The sequence below is a fragment of the Miscanthus floridulus genome, chromosome 17 (genome assembly GCF_019320115.1).
Source record: "Miscanthus floridulus cultivar M001 chromosome 17, ASM1932011v1, whole genome shotgun sequence".
NCBI lineage: Eukaryota > Viridiplantae > Streptophyta > Magnoliopsida > Poales > Poaceae > Miscanthus > Miscanthus floridulus.
The window spans coordinates 94,778,493-94,799,602 of NC_089596.1; the positions used below are offsets into that span (position 1 = coordinate 94,778,493).

Below are 21,110 nucleotides of genomic sequence, written 5' to 3' on the forward strand. Positions count from 1 at the left end.
ATATGTATTCAATCGGATCCTATATCCATAATCACTAGATACGAGTTTTGTTCTAACTCATATGAGTATAAGTCATAAGTCCGGGTCAAGTAAAAAAATAGGACAGAAGAAACCCGTCACTGTCCATGTAGCCAGGGAGAGGTGGGCAAAAAAATGTGATGAAATTTTGGCTCTTTAATATTAATATACTAGCGAATGTGCTCGTGCGTGCAACAGAACCCAATAAGTGTAGGAATTTTGTACTCCGTATCATTGCTAGATGTGAGTTGTTCTAACTTGTACGAACTCGAGTCATAAATCTGGGTCACATACGAGATAAGTATACCCAAACGTATTGGAATCAGACTCCATATTCATCATCGTTAGATGCGAGTTGTCATAACTTGTATGAGTATGGGTTAGGAGTCCGGATAAAACATGAGGTGAAGGACGTGAGTGCAATTTGGGAAATAAAATAAATTAGGATGTAGATCTTGAAAGAGTACCCAATAATCCTTCCCAATCCATGATTTTTGGGAAGAATGAAAAAAATCAATCTCCAACAACTCCCAAACTCACCTCAAAATCTTTTGGCACTTGGTAACCCCCCCCCCACCCCCCCCCCCCCCCCTCCTTGCGCGTAGCATCTCCATGAACCCAATAATCTTTCTCAATCCATGATTTTTTTTTAGAAGAATGAAAAAATCCATCTCCAACAACTCACAAACTCACCTCCCAATTTTTTGGCACTTGGAAAAAAAAACCTTTGCACGTAAAGATGCGCGCAGTCTAGGTCGCGCTCTATCTTCTCCTAAACGCTTGTATCCTTCGGCCAATCTAAAGGTAGAATGGCGGAGAAAGAATAAATAGTACAAAAAGTGTTCCTGATGCAAATATAAAAGAGAGAGAATATATAAAAGTGGTTAGGATAATTTAGATATAGTATATGATTTCAGATGTAAAATTGTTTGCTATATTTTAGTAGTGAGTTATTGGAAACTATTGGAGATAATCTTATTTATTCCTCCAATACTTTTGGGCGAGTTAGAAAACTCCATGGTTTTGGAAATAAATTATTAGGAGCTCTTGGAGATGCTCTAGGAACTCTCCACTACCAGGTAGACGTTAGTTAGGGAGAGATGGACGAAAAAATAGGCGAAGAAAAAATTTCTCTTTAATATTAGGTATAGATAGGTATAGGTTATGAGACAGATTCACAATAAACTACCGTCAGATCTGGTCCGGTAACTTGTTTTTGAATCCTGGGTCTACAGAATTTCTTGTTGATGTTTTGTTGGGCACTTTTCGTATATTTCAAATGCCTGAATTTTAAAATAATTTCAGGCAACACTCTTGTACCTCTAACTAGTACAAGTAAATTGTTATTTTTGTAATTTATTATTTATCTTTATGTCATAATATATCAAATTTTGTCCTTGTCTTCCTATAGAAAATAATTATAAATTGTTAATTGTCTTTGTGCCAACACAAATTAGATTATGTCGGGTTTGTGATTTTGTGTAACGGTTTTTTTATTCTCGGTTCCGAAAATTGCAGATTGCGTTTATAGAAATTGCAACAAACGAAATCTACAATTTTAGTATAAAATATATGCAATAACCGCCGTCTGAAAGGAAACTAAAATTAAGGCACCTGAATTTTAGCAAATCACGTGGAATTTGTCTCAGCAAGCATCTTAGATTTATAGCCTTGATAATTGTTACTAGAACTGTTTGGTCTGTTTTATACCATTTAGTTGTTGTGGAGAAGCCTTGAATGATGAATCAACTTCGAGCACCATCATTCTTTTATGAGCGTGTACTTGAATAATGATCTATTTGCTCATCATATTTGCACGTTAGTAGTATACTGATATTTATCATTCTAATGTTGTGTTCAGATAGGCTTTGTAGTGGGTTCACCAGTGTGTGACCGCCTGGCTAAACATTTGACAAGACATGAACAGCCAAATAGCAGATTCTACTGATTCTAGTATAGCAATCGTAATCGCATTATAGAAACATGTCTATTTTACAAGTGTCACTAGCATGACCAAAACTATACAAACTAAGCTAACTGAACCAGCATGCCAGCTGCTCCTTCCTGGCGACACAGAGGGGACGCTCCGCGGCGGCGCGTGGTGCGCTCGCGCTTGCTCGTGCCTAAACCGCGGGTTGGACCCGTACAGCAGCAGGACGCCGTCGATGTCGTCCGCGCTGAGCTCCACCTTCCTTCGCATGGCATCGATGTAGGGGTACATGATCGCCTCCGGCGACGACGAGTGCCCTAGCCCGAGGATGTGCCCGATCTCGTGCGTCGCCACGGTCTCCAGGTCCACGGCCGAGTCCCCCGTGTCAGTGTCACTGCCGCCCACGTCCACTGACCAGTGCTCCGCCGCGTCGAAGTGGATGTGCCCGTCTTCCGAGGCGTACGCGTGGGCTAACTCGCCGTACCGCCCGTCGAACGGCGAGCCGTCCCCGTGGTCGCCCTCGTAGAACCCCACCATGATGTCGGGCTTGCCGTGGTCGTAGTCGGTCTCGACGAACTCCACGGGGATCACCCTCGCCCACCGCGCGAACGCGCTCCGGAATGCGGCGCGCACGGCCTCGGGCGGCAGGTAGCCGCCGACGGTGGCCGTAGGCGAGACTGCGTACGTCAGGACCCGCGGGTGCGGGAGCGACCGCGTCCACCGCGGCTGGTCGTCGAGGAACGTGAACCGGCTGCCAGTGCCAGCCGCCGCCGCCTCCGCCGCGAGGGACACGGTCACGAACATGCCGTCGCCGTCGGCCATGCCGCAGCGCTTGGTCATGATCCGGCCGAGCGTCGAGGAGTCGAGCCGGCCGGTGACCGGCAGGCTGAGGCTGGACTGGTACCGCCTCACGGCGGCCTCCATGTGCTCGTCGAACACGTCGTCGTGCTCGTGCGCCGGCCGGGGCGCCTGCATGTACCCGAACCTCTCCAGGTACCTCTTCAGGTCGGCGAGGCCCGCGACGCGGCTGCCCCGCCGCGCGTCATGCAGGTGCTCGAACGAGCGCCACGAGACGCCGTCCGGAGGCCGGTGCAGCCCTGCAGCCGGCACGGGCCGCGAGGCGGCTACATGGAGGCACGAGAGGACGCCAAGTAGCACCAAAAGGAAGCACGCGGGAGCACGGCCGCACGGGAACACGAACATCGGAGGCCACACAGGAACACGAACAACTTTTAATTACTTCAGGTATATATATGGAAAGTATAAAATTTCGGAAACGGAAGTCTCGGAAATCATAAAGTTTTTCTTGTGTACAAATCGGAGTATCGGACACGGAGGTCTATCCTAGTCGGACCTAAACACAGCAGTCTCTGAAACGGTTCCATCGGACACGAGGTCTATTCCTAGTCGGACCGAAACACAGCAGTCTCTATAAAGCTAGCCATCCCGATCGAGGTAGCGACACATTCTGAATCTGTGCACTTCCGCAGAGATGGCTTGCTCTATTCTGACGCCGCGCATTTCGAGCGTCTGCCACCGTGCGCCGCAGCTCTCCCCGTCGGCGCGGCCGTACCAGTCGGGCCGCGTCGTGTTAGTACAGTGGTCACCGCCGACTCGTGGCTGGTTCAAGCTGAACTTCGATGGATCTGTCTACAACGACGGCTCAGCGCGAGCTAGCATCGGTGGCGCCATCCGCGACACCGCCGGCCGAGTTGTGCTCGCGTTCGCCGAGCCCACGGAACACTCCACGGTTGGCATCGTGGAGGCGCGCGCGATGATCCGCGGTCTTCGTCTAGCGCTTGGGCTCCACCTGCAGCGGCTCGTGGTCGAGGGAGATGATCTCGTGCTGGTGCAGCTGCTCCGTGGCGAGGAGACGCAGACACGAATCCCCATGGCGTTGCAGGAGGAGATCCACGGGCTGCTTCGCTGCTTCTCCGGGTGCGACGTCAAGCACGTGTATCGGGAGGGAAATCAGGTGGCGCACACTCTCTGCCGCCCGGCCTACCATTGCCCGGGAGTGTGGGTAGGGATCGTGCCGTCCGTCGTGTTTGACAAGGCCGAAGAAGATCGACGTGGCGTGTTGCACGAGCGTGCTGTGGTGGTCCGCTGATCGACGAAAGAAGCTGTGGTGGTCCGGTGATCGATGAAAGAAGCCCTGTGCAAGAAGGCGACCTTTTGGAGAATGGAGAGTGAGGCGACACAATCCGGGTCAAGAATGAGGACGTACGCAAGTGTGGCAGAATGAACAATGAAGGATCAACAGCGCCTAAGCTTTCCAGGAAATGCGAGCAAAGCACCGTGAACCAGAGTTGATGCGCGAGGATCATTAAGGCTGCTTTGGATAGTTATGTTTAAATTTTTTCCTTGTGTACAAATTACACAGGTGTTGATGTATCGTTATTGCAAGAATTATTCAATCCGCGACGTATTGTATCCCTATATGATTATCATTTTTTAATGTACTCCCTCCATCCCAAATTGTAAGTCATTCCAAGAATCTTGGAGAGTCAAAGTTTTTCAAGTTTGACCAAATTTATATAACAAAATAATAATATTTATCATACAAAGTAAGTATCATTAGATTCTTCATTAGTTATATTTTCATATTATACCTATTTGATGTCATCAATCTTTGTGTTTCTCTCTATAATTTTAGTCAAACTTAAAAAAGTTTGACTCTCCAAGATTCTTGGAATGACTTACAATTTGGGATGGAGGGAGTATAAAAGTTGTTGACGATTCCTGATGAAGTCACAGTTTTAAGAAGCATGCTACAATGCGTTTGTGATAATGATAACGCGAAACTGCAAATGACAATTGACAACGCTTCCGGCCACTCAACTCTTCCCGATAAATCGGCCATTGCCAGCAGCTGGAGCTCGTGCAGCCGCCTCTTCTCTCCTGAATTAAGCTGCGGTAACTCCACGCCATCACTAGCCCCCCTTCACTCGTTCAGGTATCAATGGCATTATCTGACAACATTGACTGTATTTGAAACCCTGCCAAAGACTACCTCCAAAATGAATTGAATCGAATCAGCTGCTAGTTGAATCCATCTCTGATCTAAAATTGTTTATTTACAACAAAGAATTTCAGCTCTCTATCAACAATCCCTAACAAAATTTTGGCGCATTTGGGGAGGGGAGCATGAAAGGAAGTTAAAGTAAAACAATGTTGGAATGCTGTCCGTTAGATGTGCAGTTGTATAGGAGCAAAATTGCCAGGATTTACAGTTGAATTGCTTCCTTCCCGTTAGTTCGATGAGTTCGTCTCGAGCTTGATTTCTTATCCCGTGTTCGCTTCCCTGATAACTTCTTGGTTGCAGAAGCCTTCCATGGTTCCTTTGCGGCATTGTCTGGAAGCATCTTTCTAGGTTGGTAGCGCACAATGGGAGGCCGCTGGGGAGGCCAACTTCGTAAGGTAGCCTGCCTCTGTTCCAACAGTTCTCGGTGGTACGACTGTAAAGTAAGAATGGTGTAAGAAAAAAATAAGTAATCAATAATAGACAAAAAGAATAGAAGGTTAGTCGTTCTGGAATAAGCAGGCCATCACAAAGAATGTGCTGTTTTCCCTAAAGCAAAATCCTAGTTCTATAATCTATCAGCAATTTATGTCATAGCAAAACAGCGCACAGAAAATCAGTGGCAATAAATCAAACAAGAAAAACTGAAAAATACCTGAACAACGAAATCACGCCTTTCACAATCCAGGAACATGTCTGCAGTCCAATTAACTCGCGACCTTATTTTATCCCTAACTGTGCTGAAGCTTAGCTGATCTCTGGACGTGAAGCGGTCAACTTCATTGAACCAAAGGCATGTAAACAAGTTTGTTATGGGGATATGTTCCCTAATTATCACACAGCCCTCCGGGACGTCTGTTAATCAGAGTATACTGATATCAGGCAGGTATGCAGTGTTAGCAATATTAATAGGTCAGGGATCAGGGGGGAGAAGTAACTACCACTCGTTATAGGAAGCTTGGCTGATGAATAATGGGTTAGACCCTCTCTTTTGTAGAACTCTATCTGGTAGTCAATTGATGTGTTATCATATTTTCCACCAGCCTTGTTGGCCTCAGCTTCCTCAAAAACATCGAAGCGTCTGTAATGCCTGGAAATAGCAAAGCTAACATTCTTCCTCCACAAGAACCTGTAACATAAGTGTAGTTACACAAAACGGGACAAAACTGATAGACCAAATGGAGCATTAGTCGCACTGGCAACTAGAGAACTTAATTTCTAACAGCATATCTAATTGTTCCCTGAGCTATGCGAAGAGTACATAGTGCAAAACAAGTGACGGTTTACCTTTCTAATACCTGATAAGGATCCCTCACCAGCTTAAGTTTCCCATCAATCCAAATTGAATATTGCACATTAGGAAAAAGCCGATGAAGTAAGAGCTTTGGAACCTGTAGGAGGAAAAGATCACAGGGGCCATAAATGATAAAACCAAACCCAATAAACTTGTTGATTCTGATTTGCATTAACGAATGTCAAGCAAACATTCAGAATGGGATAACAAGGATAATATGGAGTCCAGTATTCCCTATTCACTTCATGGAGAAAAACAAAAAACAACATGGTAGATTGCGAACAACACAGGTTTGGCTGAGAAAAATCAAAATCGCCAACTGCACAGGTACCTTTCCATTGAGCCTAGCATCTGTAAATGGTAGGTTGCGGACAACAACTACCCGCCACAGCCCGATTCTTTTAGTATGACCAATAGTAGTGGAGTTCTTTATTGCAGCTTCTGTTTCTTCATCCAGAAACATAAAGAAGCAAACTGTATCTTTTGAAAATTTGCTGATATTTTCTGGTTGTTGCATTACATCATAATTACCTGCGAAGTTTGTAAGCAAGTGTCCACAGTATTTGTAAGCAAGTGTACAAGCAATTTGTAACGAGGACTGAAATCCAAAGCAGTAGTTACCAAAAATAGCGGAGGCAACAACAGTCCTCTGGCACAGCTGCATCTCAGAACGATCTGCTTCATCTATGTCAAACCCAGTATTAAGACCAGGTATCTTCCCTCTTATAAATCTGGAGACAAACAGTAGGTTAGCTACAGCAAAAGAGATACTGATTTTGTAAACAGCCATTACATGATCTCGAGATAAAGTAAATGAAATGTATGGGCATACCCACAATGTACAGTCATCGAGTCTTTTATGTCATAAGACTTATCTCGTTCCTCCAGGGATGGAAAACCTCCAAACAAAGAACCACTCTTTGACTCTTTGGGAATCAAATTCTCTTCAAACATATAATTTAATCTTTGAAGGACTGGTGACAATGATGGTTTAGCTGGCCTCAGTGCCAGAGCTTGCTCAACTGGCAAATAACAAACTGGACAGGCTATACAAGATTAAAATACATTAGTTTAGATTCAGAACTAAACTAGCACTGAATTGGAATAGTCAGGAATGTACACTTACGTCGTGGTCCAGTGCGTTTCCTATCAATAGGTGGAGGAGACAATGAGAAATTTTCACAAGAATGGTGATCCATAACAACAGCTGGTGGAAAACTCTGTATAAGTTCCTGAACTTGTTGTTTGCTATCGGATTGTTTTTCCATCTGTGATGTTGTATTCAAACCATTCACAGTCAGCGAACCTCTCTGAGCTACTGGTCTGCCCGACGATGTCCAAACAGGGTTCACAAAGCTCCGGACATGATCAGAAAACACAAGCATGGTCTCAACACCAGGTGATGCATCTTCATCTAAAACAGAAAAAAAAATTATTAGGTCAATATTGGAACACACATACTATGGTGAAAAAAAGGACAAGAAAACATATACTTACAACTGAATGTTACATCTTACTTCAGTATGGAATTTTTTACAACAGATTTTTCAGTCCGGTTATTATTCAAACTAATAAAGTTTAGCACACATTGGGTTTCGCAAACAGAAATCCAGTTGAATCACTAACATGGACAGATGCATGTGAAAAATGTGCTCTAACTGCAGCTGCAAGCTCAGAAATATGTTAATGGCATTAGCTGTAGTAGGAGATAGATTTCTTGTTTGGCATATTGCTAGAAAAACATTCAATTACACCAAATGCCAGTGAATTTTTTTTCTTATTTTCTCAATAAATTTGCAAACTAATGAAAAACTGGAGCAAGAAGATGGCGTGCATCTATAAGTAGAAAGCCATCCCCTAAAATTTGTCAGACCTTAACTTGGCATCACATAGAATATTTTGTCCGTTAGGACCTTGATATAAGGTTTGGAAACCTTTAGCTTCCCACTGCTTCAGGAGGGGAATAAGACCCCAAGTCTTAAATTAGACTCAGAAGAAACAAACCAACTTTCTGTCATTGTAATTTGTAAATTGTAAGTTGGTAACAATGAAAGAGCATTGAAATTGGCTTCTTGACAAAATGGACCAAATATTCTAGTGAATTATTAAATGTCAAATTAAAATGGTCAGCAGAAGCCAAATGAGGTGCATACTGAAAAGAAAGGACCAGGCACAAACACAAATGTGCAGTTTACCTATAACGATTTTAAACAAACAGCTGTTGCAATATGAGCCCATCTACAAAGCTGGCACCACAAAGGCACAACCCGTGCTAGAATCATCACCAGGTATAAACTTGTAGAAATGCCTAAGCCACATTAGCTAGATCAAACACTATATCTCTCAACAAGTATGTACTTCAGTTCCAGAAAACTGGCTGATCCGCAGTCAGAACCATAGAATTCAAAACTTCAGATCGCACTCCCAATATTATTGTTCAATCTCTCAATGCAAATCGCCCAGACATTGAGACTGATCAGAGTGGCCTGGACTGCAAGAGTATAATATACTAATCCCCTTTGCATCATATCAGTCAGCTAAAGTCAAAGTTGATGCGGGATAAAGAATGCGCAATAACACACGCTAAGATCCGAAAACACATGTCTAAATAAACATAAAGTGTGCATAAGGTACAGAGAAACATTGACGTGGATTATAGAATAATATCACTTGCAAGTTGCACACTGTCATTTCCCTGAACTTACTGGCTACACAATCGCGATAACAATTCGCAATATATAATCTAGTCTAGTGACTGAAACAGCATCATGGATTAGAACTGGAACACGAGGCAAGGCAACCACCACCTTTACTGACAAGTAATGAGAAGAGGAAGCAGAAGGCGACGGCGACGGCGACGAGGAGGAGGAGGAGCATCCGCTGGTAGCGTCCGGCGAGCTTGCAGATCCGGGCGAAGACGCGCGGGCCGCCGGCCCCGCCGAGGGACATCTTCGCGGGCTTCCGCGCGGCGAGCGGCGGGGACGGCGACGGCGACGACTGGCAGCCGCCTAGCTGCTGCTGCGGCAGCGATCCGTAGCTCCCCGACGACCTGACCCCCAGTGACGCCCCGCCGCTCATGCCGCCACCGCAGGGGCAGATCCAGCTTCCGGTGCTGGGATGCACGGGCGCACCCCGAATTTTTTCAGCTTCCACATATACCCCTCGCTGTAACTCACGAGTGATTCGGGCTCGTGATCACTGGCTCGGCCCGGGCATGCGCAGCGGCACAGTGCGGTGAAAAAAATGAAAATGACGATCCGAATGAATAAAAAAGTGTATTCAGTGTGCATACTGCACTTTCTGGTTTTACCCGCGCGCTTTCAGCAACTCTTATGTTTTGTGGAAATTCATAAATTTGTAGCCCCGTTTCCTAGTTTAGTTTGGACGCATAAATTTCGCATGCATTTTACGGGCTCGCATGCGCTCCAACCAGAGAATCGAAGCCTAGGAGTTGCGCGTGTTCTCTTTCCATATATTGTCTCTTTCGTTGCAAACTTGCTATACTTTTTCGATGTCTTGGGTTGTAACGTGAAAGTCAGAACACGCCCGATCAACGTGTGGGGGCTTTCTATTCTGAAGAACGCTGGTCTTTCCGAACGATAATGCTATGCCACGCGCGTCTGTCCGTCCGAACTGACCAACCCATCCGCGCCGCTCACCTATGTATCGCACGGCCCCCGCCCCACTCCGCGCTCACGGCCGCCGCCCCAATCCGCCTTGCTCCCTCCCTCCCGTCGCACGCGTAGTCTGCTCCCACCCGCCGCGCGCGCCGCCTGCTCGGCTGAGCCAAGGTCGGTGCTAGTTGTGCTGACGTTGGTGGTGCTCGCGTGCCGCCGCTCGCTGCCGGCTTCCACACCGACGCCTGGAATCAACCGGCCCCAACCTTCCCTAGGTTGCAAAACGCATGTTTGAAGTGTTAATAGATGTTTAAGATGTATGTTTCAAATGTTTTTAAATGGATGTTGCAATGGTTATACACGTATGTTGCAAGAGTTTGTTCAAAATGTTTCATCTGTTTCATAAATATGTTACGAGTGTTTTATCTGGATGTTGCATATGTTGCAATGGCTATGTTGCAAATGTATGTTCCAAATATTTCATCTGGTTGAGACCTATGTTGATCTGAGTGTTGTAAAAGTAGATCCGGATGTAGGATTATTGAGCGAGGAAGAGAAAGCTAGCGTGGGAGCCATGGCGGCGTCGATGTGGACAGGCCGCGCAGCGCCAGTGTGGAAGAGGCGGGGGAATCATCCGAGCGGCATGGAAGAGACGAGCGCGAAGCGGTGTGGAAGAGGCGGGCGAGAAGCCGGTGTGGAAGAGATGGGGCCGAGTCATCTAGACGGCGTGGGCAGTGGAGCGGAAGAGAGCGGTCCGAACGAGGGGACGGGAAGCAGAGCTGGTATGGGTGGCGGAGCTGGCACTAGCGGCACGCGAATCCGAGAGACCAAGACGAAGCAGGCGCGGGTGTCCAGGCACGCGCAACCGTCTGAACGCCCGAGCGCTAGTCTTTCCGCTTTTCGAAACTGTGCCGACTAGGCAGCACCTACAAAATACCTTTTTAAAGTAAAATGGTGAGAATGATGTCAGACGGTGCTAACTGAACCCATGGTTTACAACACACAGTGTGTTTGTTTTGCGTCTGCGTCCGTCATACTTCGTTTACTGTACAATAACTTTTTATTGTACATAACTCTAGTTTTACTTCAAGTCAAACTTCTCTAATTTGAATCGAATTTATAGAAAAGTATATTACTATATATAATATTAAACTAGTTTCATTACATCCACCATAAAATATCATTGGTAGTGTGTTTATTTAGTACTTTAGATGTTAATGTTTATTTCCTAATTTGGTCATGTTCAAGATGGACAGTGAGGCAATGAGGCTATTAGATCCTTACATCAGATTTGGAGGTGATGGAGGTAGAGCGGTCAGCAGCAGCGGTTATAATCCGTGTGGGTACACGCGTGAAAGGTGAGGGGAAACCAACACAATAGAAAAAACATGGTCCCCGGGAGAGACCCTTGGAATGAGGGCTTGAGGAGGAATTTTAGGGCCTAAGTAAGAGCCCTGCTACAGATTCGTTTTCCCCCTTTAGCTGTCGGAGTTGTTCTTACAATAATGTTTTATGGTAATTATTTATTTTTCATTAACTTTCCACAACTAAACACATGGAATGAAACCCAACTGAACACATATTCATTAGCTTCATTTCATGATTATTTGGTTTGGTTGCTCTCCTTGATGTACTCTCATGGATGAACCATTGGCGTCAGTAGCGGTGGAGTTGAACAGTCCAAGCTGAAAAGAAAATCATATTGTATTCTGTTACACATGTTCCACAGACTAACAAGTAAGAATTAATTTATGCTTGTCATACATGATAATTACTCAACAAAGATAAAATATTCCATGAATTTTTCTCGTAAAAAGATAATAGTAATTACTTACTTCCACATTTAGTTCCAGCTGGCAGTGGCTTGGCACAAACCTGTACAGCCCCAACAATTCTTGCGGCGCTTATGAAGTGCTCATCTTCAACACTAATATTATGACAAACACACATGCCAGCTTTTCGTATAGCTTGACAACATTTGCTGCTTGGTGGGGCATTCTCAATGCCATTTCTTATGGTTTTGTCGCAGCTAACAAAAACCGCCACCTTCTGGTAATAACAATCACCCTCACCCGAAGCTTGATGTCCTACAAATATAGTAAACACAAAGGCAAAGGCAACAACTAGAAGGATTTCTTTTATAGTCATCAAGGAGACTATTTCCTCTATTTTAGCCTGAGAAATGATGAATATTGTCAATTTTGCTTGGTCCTTGCACCATGGACATCTACTTATAGTATATAGGGTTCAACATGACTACAATGTAGAGTCATAGAATCCTCCAATGGATATTAATTATCACTTCCACAATCTAAGTCATAGAGGACAAAAATAAATGTGTAGAAATCTTTGAGCAAAATAACAATTATACATTGAAATATGAGACAAGTAAAATAATAAATGCCAAGAAATCATGTAATCGTGATATAGGCAACATAGATATGCCCCATTTAATATGTTTGCCTTACCAAGAGGGCTAAAAAAAGCTTGTGATGCTTCTCATGTAGATTAAGAGCAACAACAAACAAAATTCCACAATACTCTCTGAAAGGATCAAGATGCCCAAGAGGGGGGTGAATTGGGCAAATTCTAAATTCTCTTGCAATAATCAAATCATACGGATAGCCCAATTAACCCCTTGTGCCTAGAAAAGTGTTTAAATCAAACTAATGCACAACAACCTCGCAACCTATGTTCCAAACTTACTCTAGCAAGCAATTCTATGGATGTAAAACAAGTATTGAATTGCTCAACATAAATACTCAAAGTAAGTGCTCAAAGTAAATAGAGAGAGAAAGGAACGCGGCGATGTTTTTGCCGAGGTATCGGAGAGTCGTCACTCCCCACTAGTCCTCGTTGGAGCACCCACGCAAGGGTGTAGCTCTCCCTTGATCCGCGCAAGTATCAAGTGCTCTCTACGGGTTGATTCTTCGACACTCCGTCACGGCGAATCACCCAAAACCGCTCACAACTTGAGTTGGGTCACCAACAAGCTCCGCCGGGTGAACACCAAACTCCCAATCACCACCAAGCCGTCTAGGTGATGGCGATCACCAAGAGTAACAAGCACGAACTCTCACTTGACCACGCGAAGCCTAATAAGAAGATGGATGCACACTTTGTTACTCTTGATTTGCTAGTGAGGCTACTCTCTTGGATTCTTAAATCACAAACACCTCACTAGGACCTTGCTCTTCTTGGCACTCACAAACGTGTTTCTCAGCTGTTGGAATGAGCAAAAGTTGCTCCACTCACGAGTGGAGCTTCTATTTATAAGGCAGCCTGAAAAACGAACCGTTATGAGCTTCTGCGGGATGACCGAACGCTCCGATCGTTTTGACCGGACGCTCCGGTCAGTTCAACCCGCAAACAGTTTTCAAGTGATGACCGGACGCTGTTAGGGTCCGATCAGTACCGACCGGACGCGTCCGGTCGCTCTTGGATGCTTACTATAAACGACCGGACGCCGGATACTCAGGGTCCGGTCACCACTGACCGGACGCGTCCGGTCACTTTTTCCCAAGTCTAGACCCTTACTGGAGTCGACCGGACGCTAGCCCTCAGCGTCCGGTCACACGACCTTCCAGCGTCCGGTCACACCAGACTTGTTCTTCATGGTCAAATGAACTGACCGGACCCTGCGGCCAGCGTCCGGTCGCACCGGAGCCAGCGTCCGGTCAGTGTTTGACCCTCCATTCACTTCCAACTTTCGAACATATGTGAATGAAGTTTGCTCCAAAGGATCTTAGGCATTCATAGGAGCTACCTAGAGCTAGTTTTAACAAGTGTGCACCACACCTAACTCACTAGACTCAACTAGGTCAAGCTACCCGTTCATACCCCCCTTAATAGTACGGCCAAAGGAAAAACAAAGTTCTAAACTACTCTAAGTGTCTCTCCAACTCCAATCGACACTTAGAACTAGTTATCCTTAACCTTGTCGTCCATCCTTTAAAAACCGAAACGATTTCCATCGTAGGGGCATGACAACCTCGATTGCCCAATCGATCTCCATTACCATGACCTAACTTAATTGCCTCTGCAAAACACACGTTAGTCATAGTAATCTTGTATTGACATTAATCACCGAAATCCAACTAGAGGCCTAGATGCTTTCAATCTCCCCCTTTTTGGTGATTGATGACAATACCACCTCGAGTATGTTATGGAGTGAGGTTTTTAGACGGGCTTGATTCATATAAGCTTTTGTCAATAAGAACACAAGAGTTAGGCAAGCTTGTATGACCCAAGCCATCACAATGTACTCAAAGGATATGAATAAATCATGAGTACAAGTAACAAAGCTCATTTGCTTTGAAGTGTAAACGCGGAAGCAAAAGCAAATGAGCATTACACAAGTGATATGACATATAAATAATGCAAAGTAGAAATCACACATGTCAAATATCACAATCACAAAGATAGCACTATCACATATATATAATAGTATGCATGAAAGTAAACTCACGAATGCATAAGTAATAGTGTATCACACAAATAAAACTCCAAATGTATATAATAGGCTAATACTAGATAACTAGCTCCCCCTGAAACTCGCTCCCCCTAGGTCTACATACTCAAACCCTCTCCCCCTTTGGCGTCAAACACCAAAACCTAAGGGTCGGATGGCGGGGCAGCAGTGGACGAGTCGGGCGCTGAAGTACGTGGAGCAATATGAAACTGAGCGCCATCATCATCTGACCCTGAGCTCTGAACTGACTGACCCTCTATGGCAGGAAGTGTCGCTGAAGCGGTCTGGGTCTGAGCTAGGGCAGGTGCTGCCTGTGAAGCTGCTAGTATGTCTGTCGTAGGATCTAACGAGGTGACAGACGAGGGGAGCCTCTGAGTAGTCATGATAGCTGGAGCGGCTGTAGATGGACCGGCAGAATGCATATGAGGCGGTGTAGGCATGCCGGTCAACTCGCTGAAAGATGCTCCAAGACTCCTGGAGACTGACGTTTCAGGCACGAATAGCGAGGGAGACTGCTCTGGTGAGAAACCCGTGTGATAAGGAGTAAACTGCGGGGTTACACCAGGTGAGGCTAACCACTGGGACACCTGTACAGGAGGTGAAGTAAACTGAGCTGGAGGCTGTCCCTGACTCTAGAGCCCACTGGGCTGTACTGCTGGAGTCGTCGAAGTGGTAGGAGGCTATGCAAGCTGGGGCGAAGGCTGTGGCAGTGGGACCCCAATGGCTGTCACTACATGCTGCATAAATCCCATGAGCTGCTGCTGCATAAGTAACTGCTGGTGCTGAAGGAGCTGCTGCTGCCGCTGGAACTCGTCCTGACGAGCCTGAAACTGTGCGAAGTTGGCAGCTGTCTCCTGTGCCTGTCGTGTCTGATCCTGCTGCATCCGCTCAAGAATAGCTATGAGAGCGGGGTCTATCTACGGAGCAGGTGGAGCAGAACTGGAGCTACCGGCCTCTGCATCATGTCTGCATGGAGGCATCTGAGGAACAGGCTAGTAGTCGTCGTCGGAGCTGTCACTATACTCGCTCACCTCCTATTGTGCCTCTAGCTCCTCCTCCTCAGTGGCAGCAATCCCTCTGATGATCTCATCCTGCTGAGCTGCGGACTCTAGCACGTCGGGACGACGGCTAGGCTGTCTGGGTGCCTGAGGAGTGGTGTGTCTGATCCTCTGTGACAGGTTATAGGCTGGGAACTCTGTGGTGGCACCTGTATACTCATCCATCATACCAAGGGGCTTATCAAGCACTATTCTGCGGATGAGGAACGTGATCCAGTGAGCATAGGGAAGCTGTCTGTGACCCTTGAATCCCTCAGTAATAGTATCCTCCATCTCTAAAAGAAGGAGGTCCCAGATGTCAAATACTGTCCTCTGCATGATGGCATTGAGAAGCCAGAGCTGTAAGCGAGTCAGGCCCTCCCTGTATCCCAACCTGGGAAGCAGTGTCCTCTTAATGATGGCCTCTAGTACCCTCGCTGTAGGAGTCAAGTCACTAGGGTTCCTGCTCGACCCCTCACCAAAAGGCTCCTTGAAGCAATGTCGCACTAAATCTGTAGGGGGCACCTACCCTCCATGAGGACGCCTGAGAGGCTCCTGCTGTCCATAGCAAACCTCATGCATCTTAATAGGCTGCTCCTATAGCCTCAGTATCTCTCTGGCTCTGCCACTCGTCACTCTGTAGTCTTTGCCTTTGAAAGCAAAGTGAATGAATCTATGATGAGGATCGATGTAGAGTGAGGCATAAAACTGACGGACCCAAGATGGTACATATATGCCCGTCCTTCCAATCAAATCTGTCAGTCCTAGCAAATATGACAAGTATGGCCGAATGCTCTCTCCGGCTGCTGCCACAATGGACTCTATCTGACAGACCCTCTGAGATCTGAACACTGCCCCACTGTTAAGATATGCATTGTAGAAATCCTCCTGCAGTGGCGTGTAGAACCCCTCAGCTGCTCTCTCATCCCTCCTTGGAGGAAACCAAACCTCAAACTCAACAAAACGCAGCTGCTGAACCTGCCTAGCTGTAGCGGCCCTCAAGTCGAGGTGTACCACTGGAGGCGGACCCTGTGGTCTGGGCGGAGGGCATGAACCCCTGCGCTGTGTAACTGGCCTCGGTGGAACTACAGCACTGGTACGACTCGAGCGGCGTAGCTGAGGTGCCGGCTCGGTCTCCTAACCCTTCTGAGTCTCCTGAGCTGGCTGAGGCTCTGCTGGTGGGGGCTGCTACTGTGCTGACGGACCCTCCTCAATGGCAACCCGTTGTCCTGCAAACGTAGCAATCCCAGCCGAACTACCGTGACGACGCTCAACATCCTCAATAGCAGCTCTCAGTGCTGGTGAAACCGACTGATCTGCAATGATAACTCCACTACGGGCACCACCTCTCTCGGCACAATCTACGGCTTCTGCAACAGCTGCTGCTCTCGCTGTCTCTGCATCGGGGTACTTCCGCTTCTTGGATGTCACCTGCTTGGTTGACTTGCCCTTAGATCCGGCTGGCTGGCGAGGCGGGGGCCTCCTGTCGGCGTTTTGGAACCGGGGGTCCCTCAACCAACGAGTGAATTTGTGCTGTGTGCCCCTAATCCCGGATGGTGATGCAAAGAGACACAAGGTTTATACTGGTTCAGGCAATCGAGGCCCTATGTCCAGTCTGAGAGATCGATCTTGTATTCCTCGCACCTGAGTGCTCGTAGTAGGGGTTACAAGCTAGGTGAGAGAGGGAGCTAGCCCCAGGTCTCGGTGAGGGTGGTGCGGACTGCTCGAGATGTTGTTCCCAAGCAGCGTGGAAGCGTGGTTCTATCGGTGTGTTCGTCTTCCTGTTCCCCCCTAGAAATGGCCCTAGTCCCTCCCTTTTATACTCTAAGGGAGGACCGGGACCGTACATAGGTTGCTACATAGCGCTTCTGTAAATGGGGTGGCGTGTCCGAGCCCTGTAGCCGGCCACTGTTGTGGTATGGTCGATGGAGTGGCCCCGTCCTCGTCGTGCGGAAGTGACATGCTGGTCATACTCGATCTTGTGCATCGTGGGGCTCCAGTACGGCTTGATGCAGGACATGGTGGGCGACGTGCTGGTCGCCGTGTAATGATGTCGTAGGGAGCAGCGGCTCTGCAGATGCCGAGGCCGAGCCATCGTGGGGGGCTCGGTGGTCATGGACCCTCAGGCTGCCGAGCCCGTGAAGCAAACTGTCGAGGCCTTGGGGGAGTTATTGGCCCTGGGTACTGATTCCGAGGCCACAGTAGCCCAGACGTGGCTCCCCATGCTGCGTTGTCCTCGGGGCAGGAGTTGGCAGCACAGTGAGGCATGGGTGTCAACCATGTGCATGGTGGATAGCATAGTGACGGGTAACCCCTGCCCAGTCCGAGGGACGTGCAGGTCATCGCGTGATGACGTCGTAGGGGGCTATGGCTCTGTAGGTGCCGAGGCCAAGCCATCACGGGGGGCTTTGGCGGACATGGGTCCCCAGGCTGTCGAGCCCCTAAAGCAAACTGCCGAGGCCTTGGAGGGAATTATTGCTCCTAGGTACTGACTCTGAGGCCACAGTAGCCCAGACGTGGCTCCCCATGCTGCGTCGTCCTCGGGGCAGGAGTTGGTAGCACAGTGAGGCATGGGCGTCAACCCATGTGCACGGTGGTTAGTACAGTGGCGGGTAACCCCTGCCCAGTCCTGCCTCCTGTCCCATCGGCCATTCTGCTGTGCTGTGCCAGTCATACGGCTGTTGTCAGGGGCAGCAGTTGGCTGAGTTGATGCGACACGATGTTTTGCCAGAGGGACGGGAGAAGGAAGAGGTAGCGGAGTGCTGCCGAGCCCGCCTTGCGCGAGACGGAGGGTCGGTGGCCCGGCCGAGGCCTTTGGCGGGGAATCGGCCGAGGCCCGCGGTGAGGCGGCCTCGGGCGAATCGGAGAATCGGCCGAGGCCCACGGTGATGGGGCCTCGGGCGAGTCGGAGAATCAGCCGAGGCCCGCGGTGATGGGGCCTCGGGCGAGTCGGAGAATCGGCCGAGGCCCGCGGTGATGGGGCCTCGGGCGAGTCGGAGAATCGGCCGAGGCCAGCAGCGTTTAGCTGGTTTTGATCTCTACGAAGTCTAAGCAGTCGTTTTTTGGATCTTGCTTAGGGTACCCCTTCTCACGGTATCCGACAGTAGCCCCCGAGCCTTGGGGGGAGTGGAGGCACTCCCCCTGAGGTTCTGACGAGAATTGGCTCTTGATAGTTCCTGTCGGGATGGTGTTTTGTTTTCGAGGTTTCGGTGGGTGCGCGCAAGCGCACCCGCCGGGTGTAGCCCCCGAGGCCCTGGAGGAGTGATTTCACTTCTTCAGGGGCTTTTTTCTCTTTCGAGCGAGGCGTTTTCATCGTGTTCGCCGGGCCCGTGGGTGCGAGTTCGGATCGCGGGGCCTCGACAATGTTGCGGAAAGAGCCCCTTAGCCTCCGCCTGGAGCGAGAAGGCCGTCAGGGGTTCCCCCAGCTTTTTGTACGACCCCCGTGCTTCCTTTTCGCTCGGAAGGAGGGGTGGAAGATGCCATGCTACCCTCGGTGGGCGCGAGCGACGGCATTTCCTGTGAGCTGTTATCGGGTAAGTCCGAGTGGAGGCCCGTACCCCGTTCGCTGGGGGTCGGCTAGCGGTCCGGAGACGCGCTCCAAGAATACCGGCGGGTTTCTCAAGTGGGTGCCGAGGCCGTTCGCTGGGCCTCGGTGGCTCGGTGCCTCCCTACGGTGGGATCCCATTCGGAGACCTCCCTGCCGGTCTCGGACACGACCCAGGGCACGCCTGTACAGGCTCGCCCGTAGTCGTCCCTGACTCCCTTGTCCTGGGGCGGCTGTCGAAACCCCTGGGGGCCCAGCCTTCGAACCCCTGGACCGTAACGGGCTTAGGTCGCTTTGTCTTTATCTTGGGTGCAGGCGGAGCCCCCGAGCCTCCGCACGGAGCGGGAGGGCGGTCAGGGGTCCTCCCGACTTTTTTGTCCGTCTCCCACACGTCCTTTTCGCTCGGACGGGGGGCTGTTTGCCGAGCCCACTCGTGTGCGAGCCTGAGCCGCTGGGTCTCGGCAAAGTTGCAGGAGGAGCCCCCGAGTCTCTCGCACGGAGCGAGAGAGCGGTCAGAGGTCCCCTGGCTTTTGGTTCGCCCCTCGCGCGTGAGGGTCTGTCCGCCGAGCCCCCCTCAGGTGCGAGCCTAGGTCGCGGGGTCTCGGCGTCTTTTGCAGAAGGAGCTCCCTAGCCTCTGCACGGAGCAAGAGGGCCGTCAGGAGTTCTTCCGGCTTTTTGAACGACCCTCGCGCTTCCTTTTCACTCGGAAGGAGGGTTTGTTTTGCCGAGCTCCCTCGTGTGCGAGCCCAAGTCGCTGGGCCTCGGCAATGTTCTGCAGAAAGAGTCCCTTAGCCTCTACGCGGAGCAGGAGGGCCGTCAGGGATTCTCCTGACTTTTTATTCGACCCTCGCGCTTCCTTTTCGCTCGGAAGGAGGGGTGGAAGATGCCATGCTACCCTCGGTGGGCGCGAGCAACGGCATTTCCAGTGGGCTGTTATCGGGTAAGTCTGAGTGGAGGCCCGTACCCCGTTTGCTGGGGGTCGGCTAGCGGTCCGGAGACGCGCTCCAAGAGTACCGGAGGGTTTCTCTAGTGGGTGCCGAGGCCGTTCGCTGGGCCTCGGTGGCTCGGTGCCTCCCTACGGTGGGATCCCATTCGGAGACCTCCCTACCGGTCTCGGACACGACACAGGGTGTCCCAAGCATTTCGCTTGCTTGGGCCTTGGCCTCGTATAGGCTCGCCCATAGTCGCCCCTGACTCTGTTGCCCTGGGGCGGCTGTCAAAACCCCTGGGGGCCCAGCCTTCGAACCCCTGGACCGTAACGGGCTCGGTGCCCAGTTCCTTTGCCTGAAAGGAATCGGGTGGGGGCTATCCCTCTCCCTACGGCTAATAACGTCAGGCGCGCCTTTTGAGGTGGCTTTTTCGGGGAGGTGAAACGGCGCCTGTTGTTGCTGCGGTTGGACGCGACATGGCTTCAACCGACGGGACATAACTGCACCCGCAATTAATGAGGGAGTGGGCGCGTGGGCGGTAAGATCGGATCTGGGTAACCGCAGCGGATTTTCTGGGGGAAACTTCCCCGATTTCGTCGCCCGGTGGTTTCGACTCGTCCCTGCATAAATACGCAAACAGCCTCGCCCTCCCCCTCCTTACCTTTTCCGCATTCGCTTTTGCTGCCTCCGTGCCGTTGCTGAGAGCATAGAGCGCCGGGGAAGAGAAGGGCGAGGGCGAGAGACCGAAAGAGAGAGGGAGAGAGATTACCGTCGTAGCAGCGTCCTCCGCCGCGCAATGGCTGGTGGTCCCGTCATCCTCCCGGCAGATCCCTGGGAGCGGTCCGACGTCACTGAGGAGAAGCTGCAGTCGCTCGTGGAGGCTAGTCTTCTTCGCCCGATCATCGACCCCGATGAGCCGGAGTGGATTGTTCCGGGGAACGAGTCGGAGCCGAGGCCGCGCGACGGCTATGTGGTGAGCTTCGTCGTCTTCCACGAGCGAGGCTTCGGGTCGCCGGTGGACAACTTCATGCGGGTGCTCCCGCACTACTATGGCGTGGAGCTGCACAATTTCAGCCCCAACTCCATCGCGCAGGCGGCCATCTTTGTCGCCGTCTGTGAGGGGTACCTGGGGATCGCTCCCCACTGGGAGTTGTGGCTCCACTTGTTCCGAGCGACGTTCACCACCAAGCCGAGGGGAACGAGGGGGGCTCAGAAGGTGCAGAGGGCCGGCGGCTGCACCCTTCACGT

At 49.6% G+C, this 21,110-nt stretch overlaps 3 protein-coding genes across 7 annotated transcripts; 1 reads left to right on the plus strand and 2 right to left on the minus strand.

Annotated features, from left to right (window-relative positions):
• Positions 1-2,005: 2,005 nt before the first annotated feature.
• LOC136516014 (metalloendoproteinase 1-MMP-like) lies at positions 2,006-3,151 on the minus strand. Its single transcript, XM_066509436.1, has one exon. The coding sequence runs from the start codon at positions 3,149-3,151 to the stop codon at positions 2,006-2,008; it is 1,146 nt and encodes a 381-aa protein (XP_066365533.1).
• Positions 3,152-3,440: 289 nt separating this feature from the next.
• LOC136516015 (uncharacterized) lies at positions 3,441-4,058 on the plus strand. The gene has a single exon (XM_066509437.1). The coding sequence runs from the start codon at positions 3,441-3,443 to the stop codon at positions 4,056-4,058; it is 618 nt and encodes a 205-aa protein (XP_066365534.1).
• Positions 4,059-4,955: 897 nt separating this feature from the next.
• Positions 4,956-9,558, minus strand: LOC136517547 (probable hexosyltransferase MUCI70). Of its 5 annotated transcripts, none has more exons than XM_066511137.1 (9): positions 9,069-9,533; positions 7,391-7,678; positions 7,097-7,310; positions 6,886-6,995; positions 6,596-6,795; positions 6,258-6,361; positions 5,912-6,099; positions 5,626-5,825; positions 4,956-5,406 (listed from the first exon to the last, which is right to left on the minus strand). In XM_066511137.1, the coding sequence occupies exons 1-9, from the start codon at positions 9,340-9,342 to the stop codon at positions 5,176-5,178; spliced, it is 1,809 nt and encodes a 602-aa protein (XP_066367234.1). In that variant the 5' UTR covers positions 9,343-9,533; the 3' UTR covers positions 4,956-5,175. The 5 variants fall into 5 exon arrangements, with proteins under 5 accessions (XP_066367234.1, XP_066367235.1, XP_066367237.1 ...); XM_066511138.1 differs by having other exon boundaries at positions 9,072-9,528; XM_066511140.1 differs by having other exon boundaries at positions 9,082-9,212.
• Positions 9,559-21,110: the final 11,552 nt, after the last annotated feature.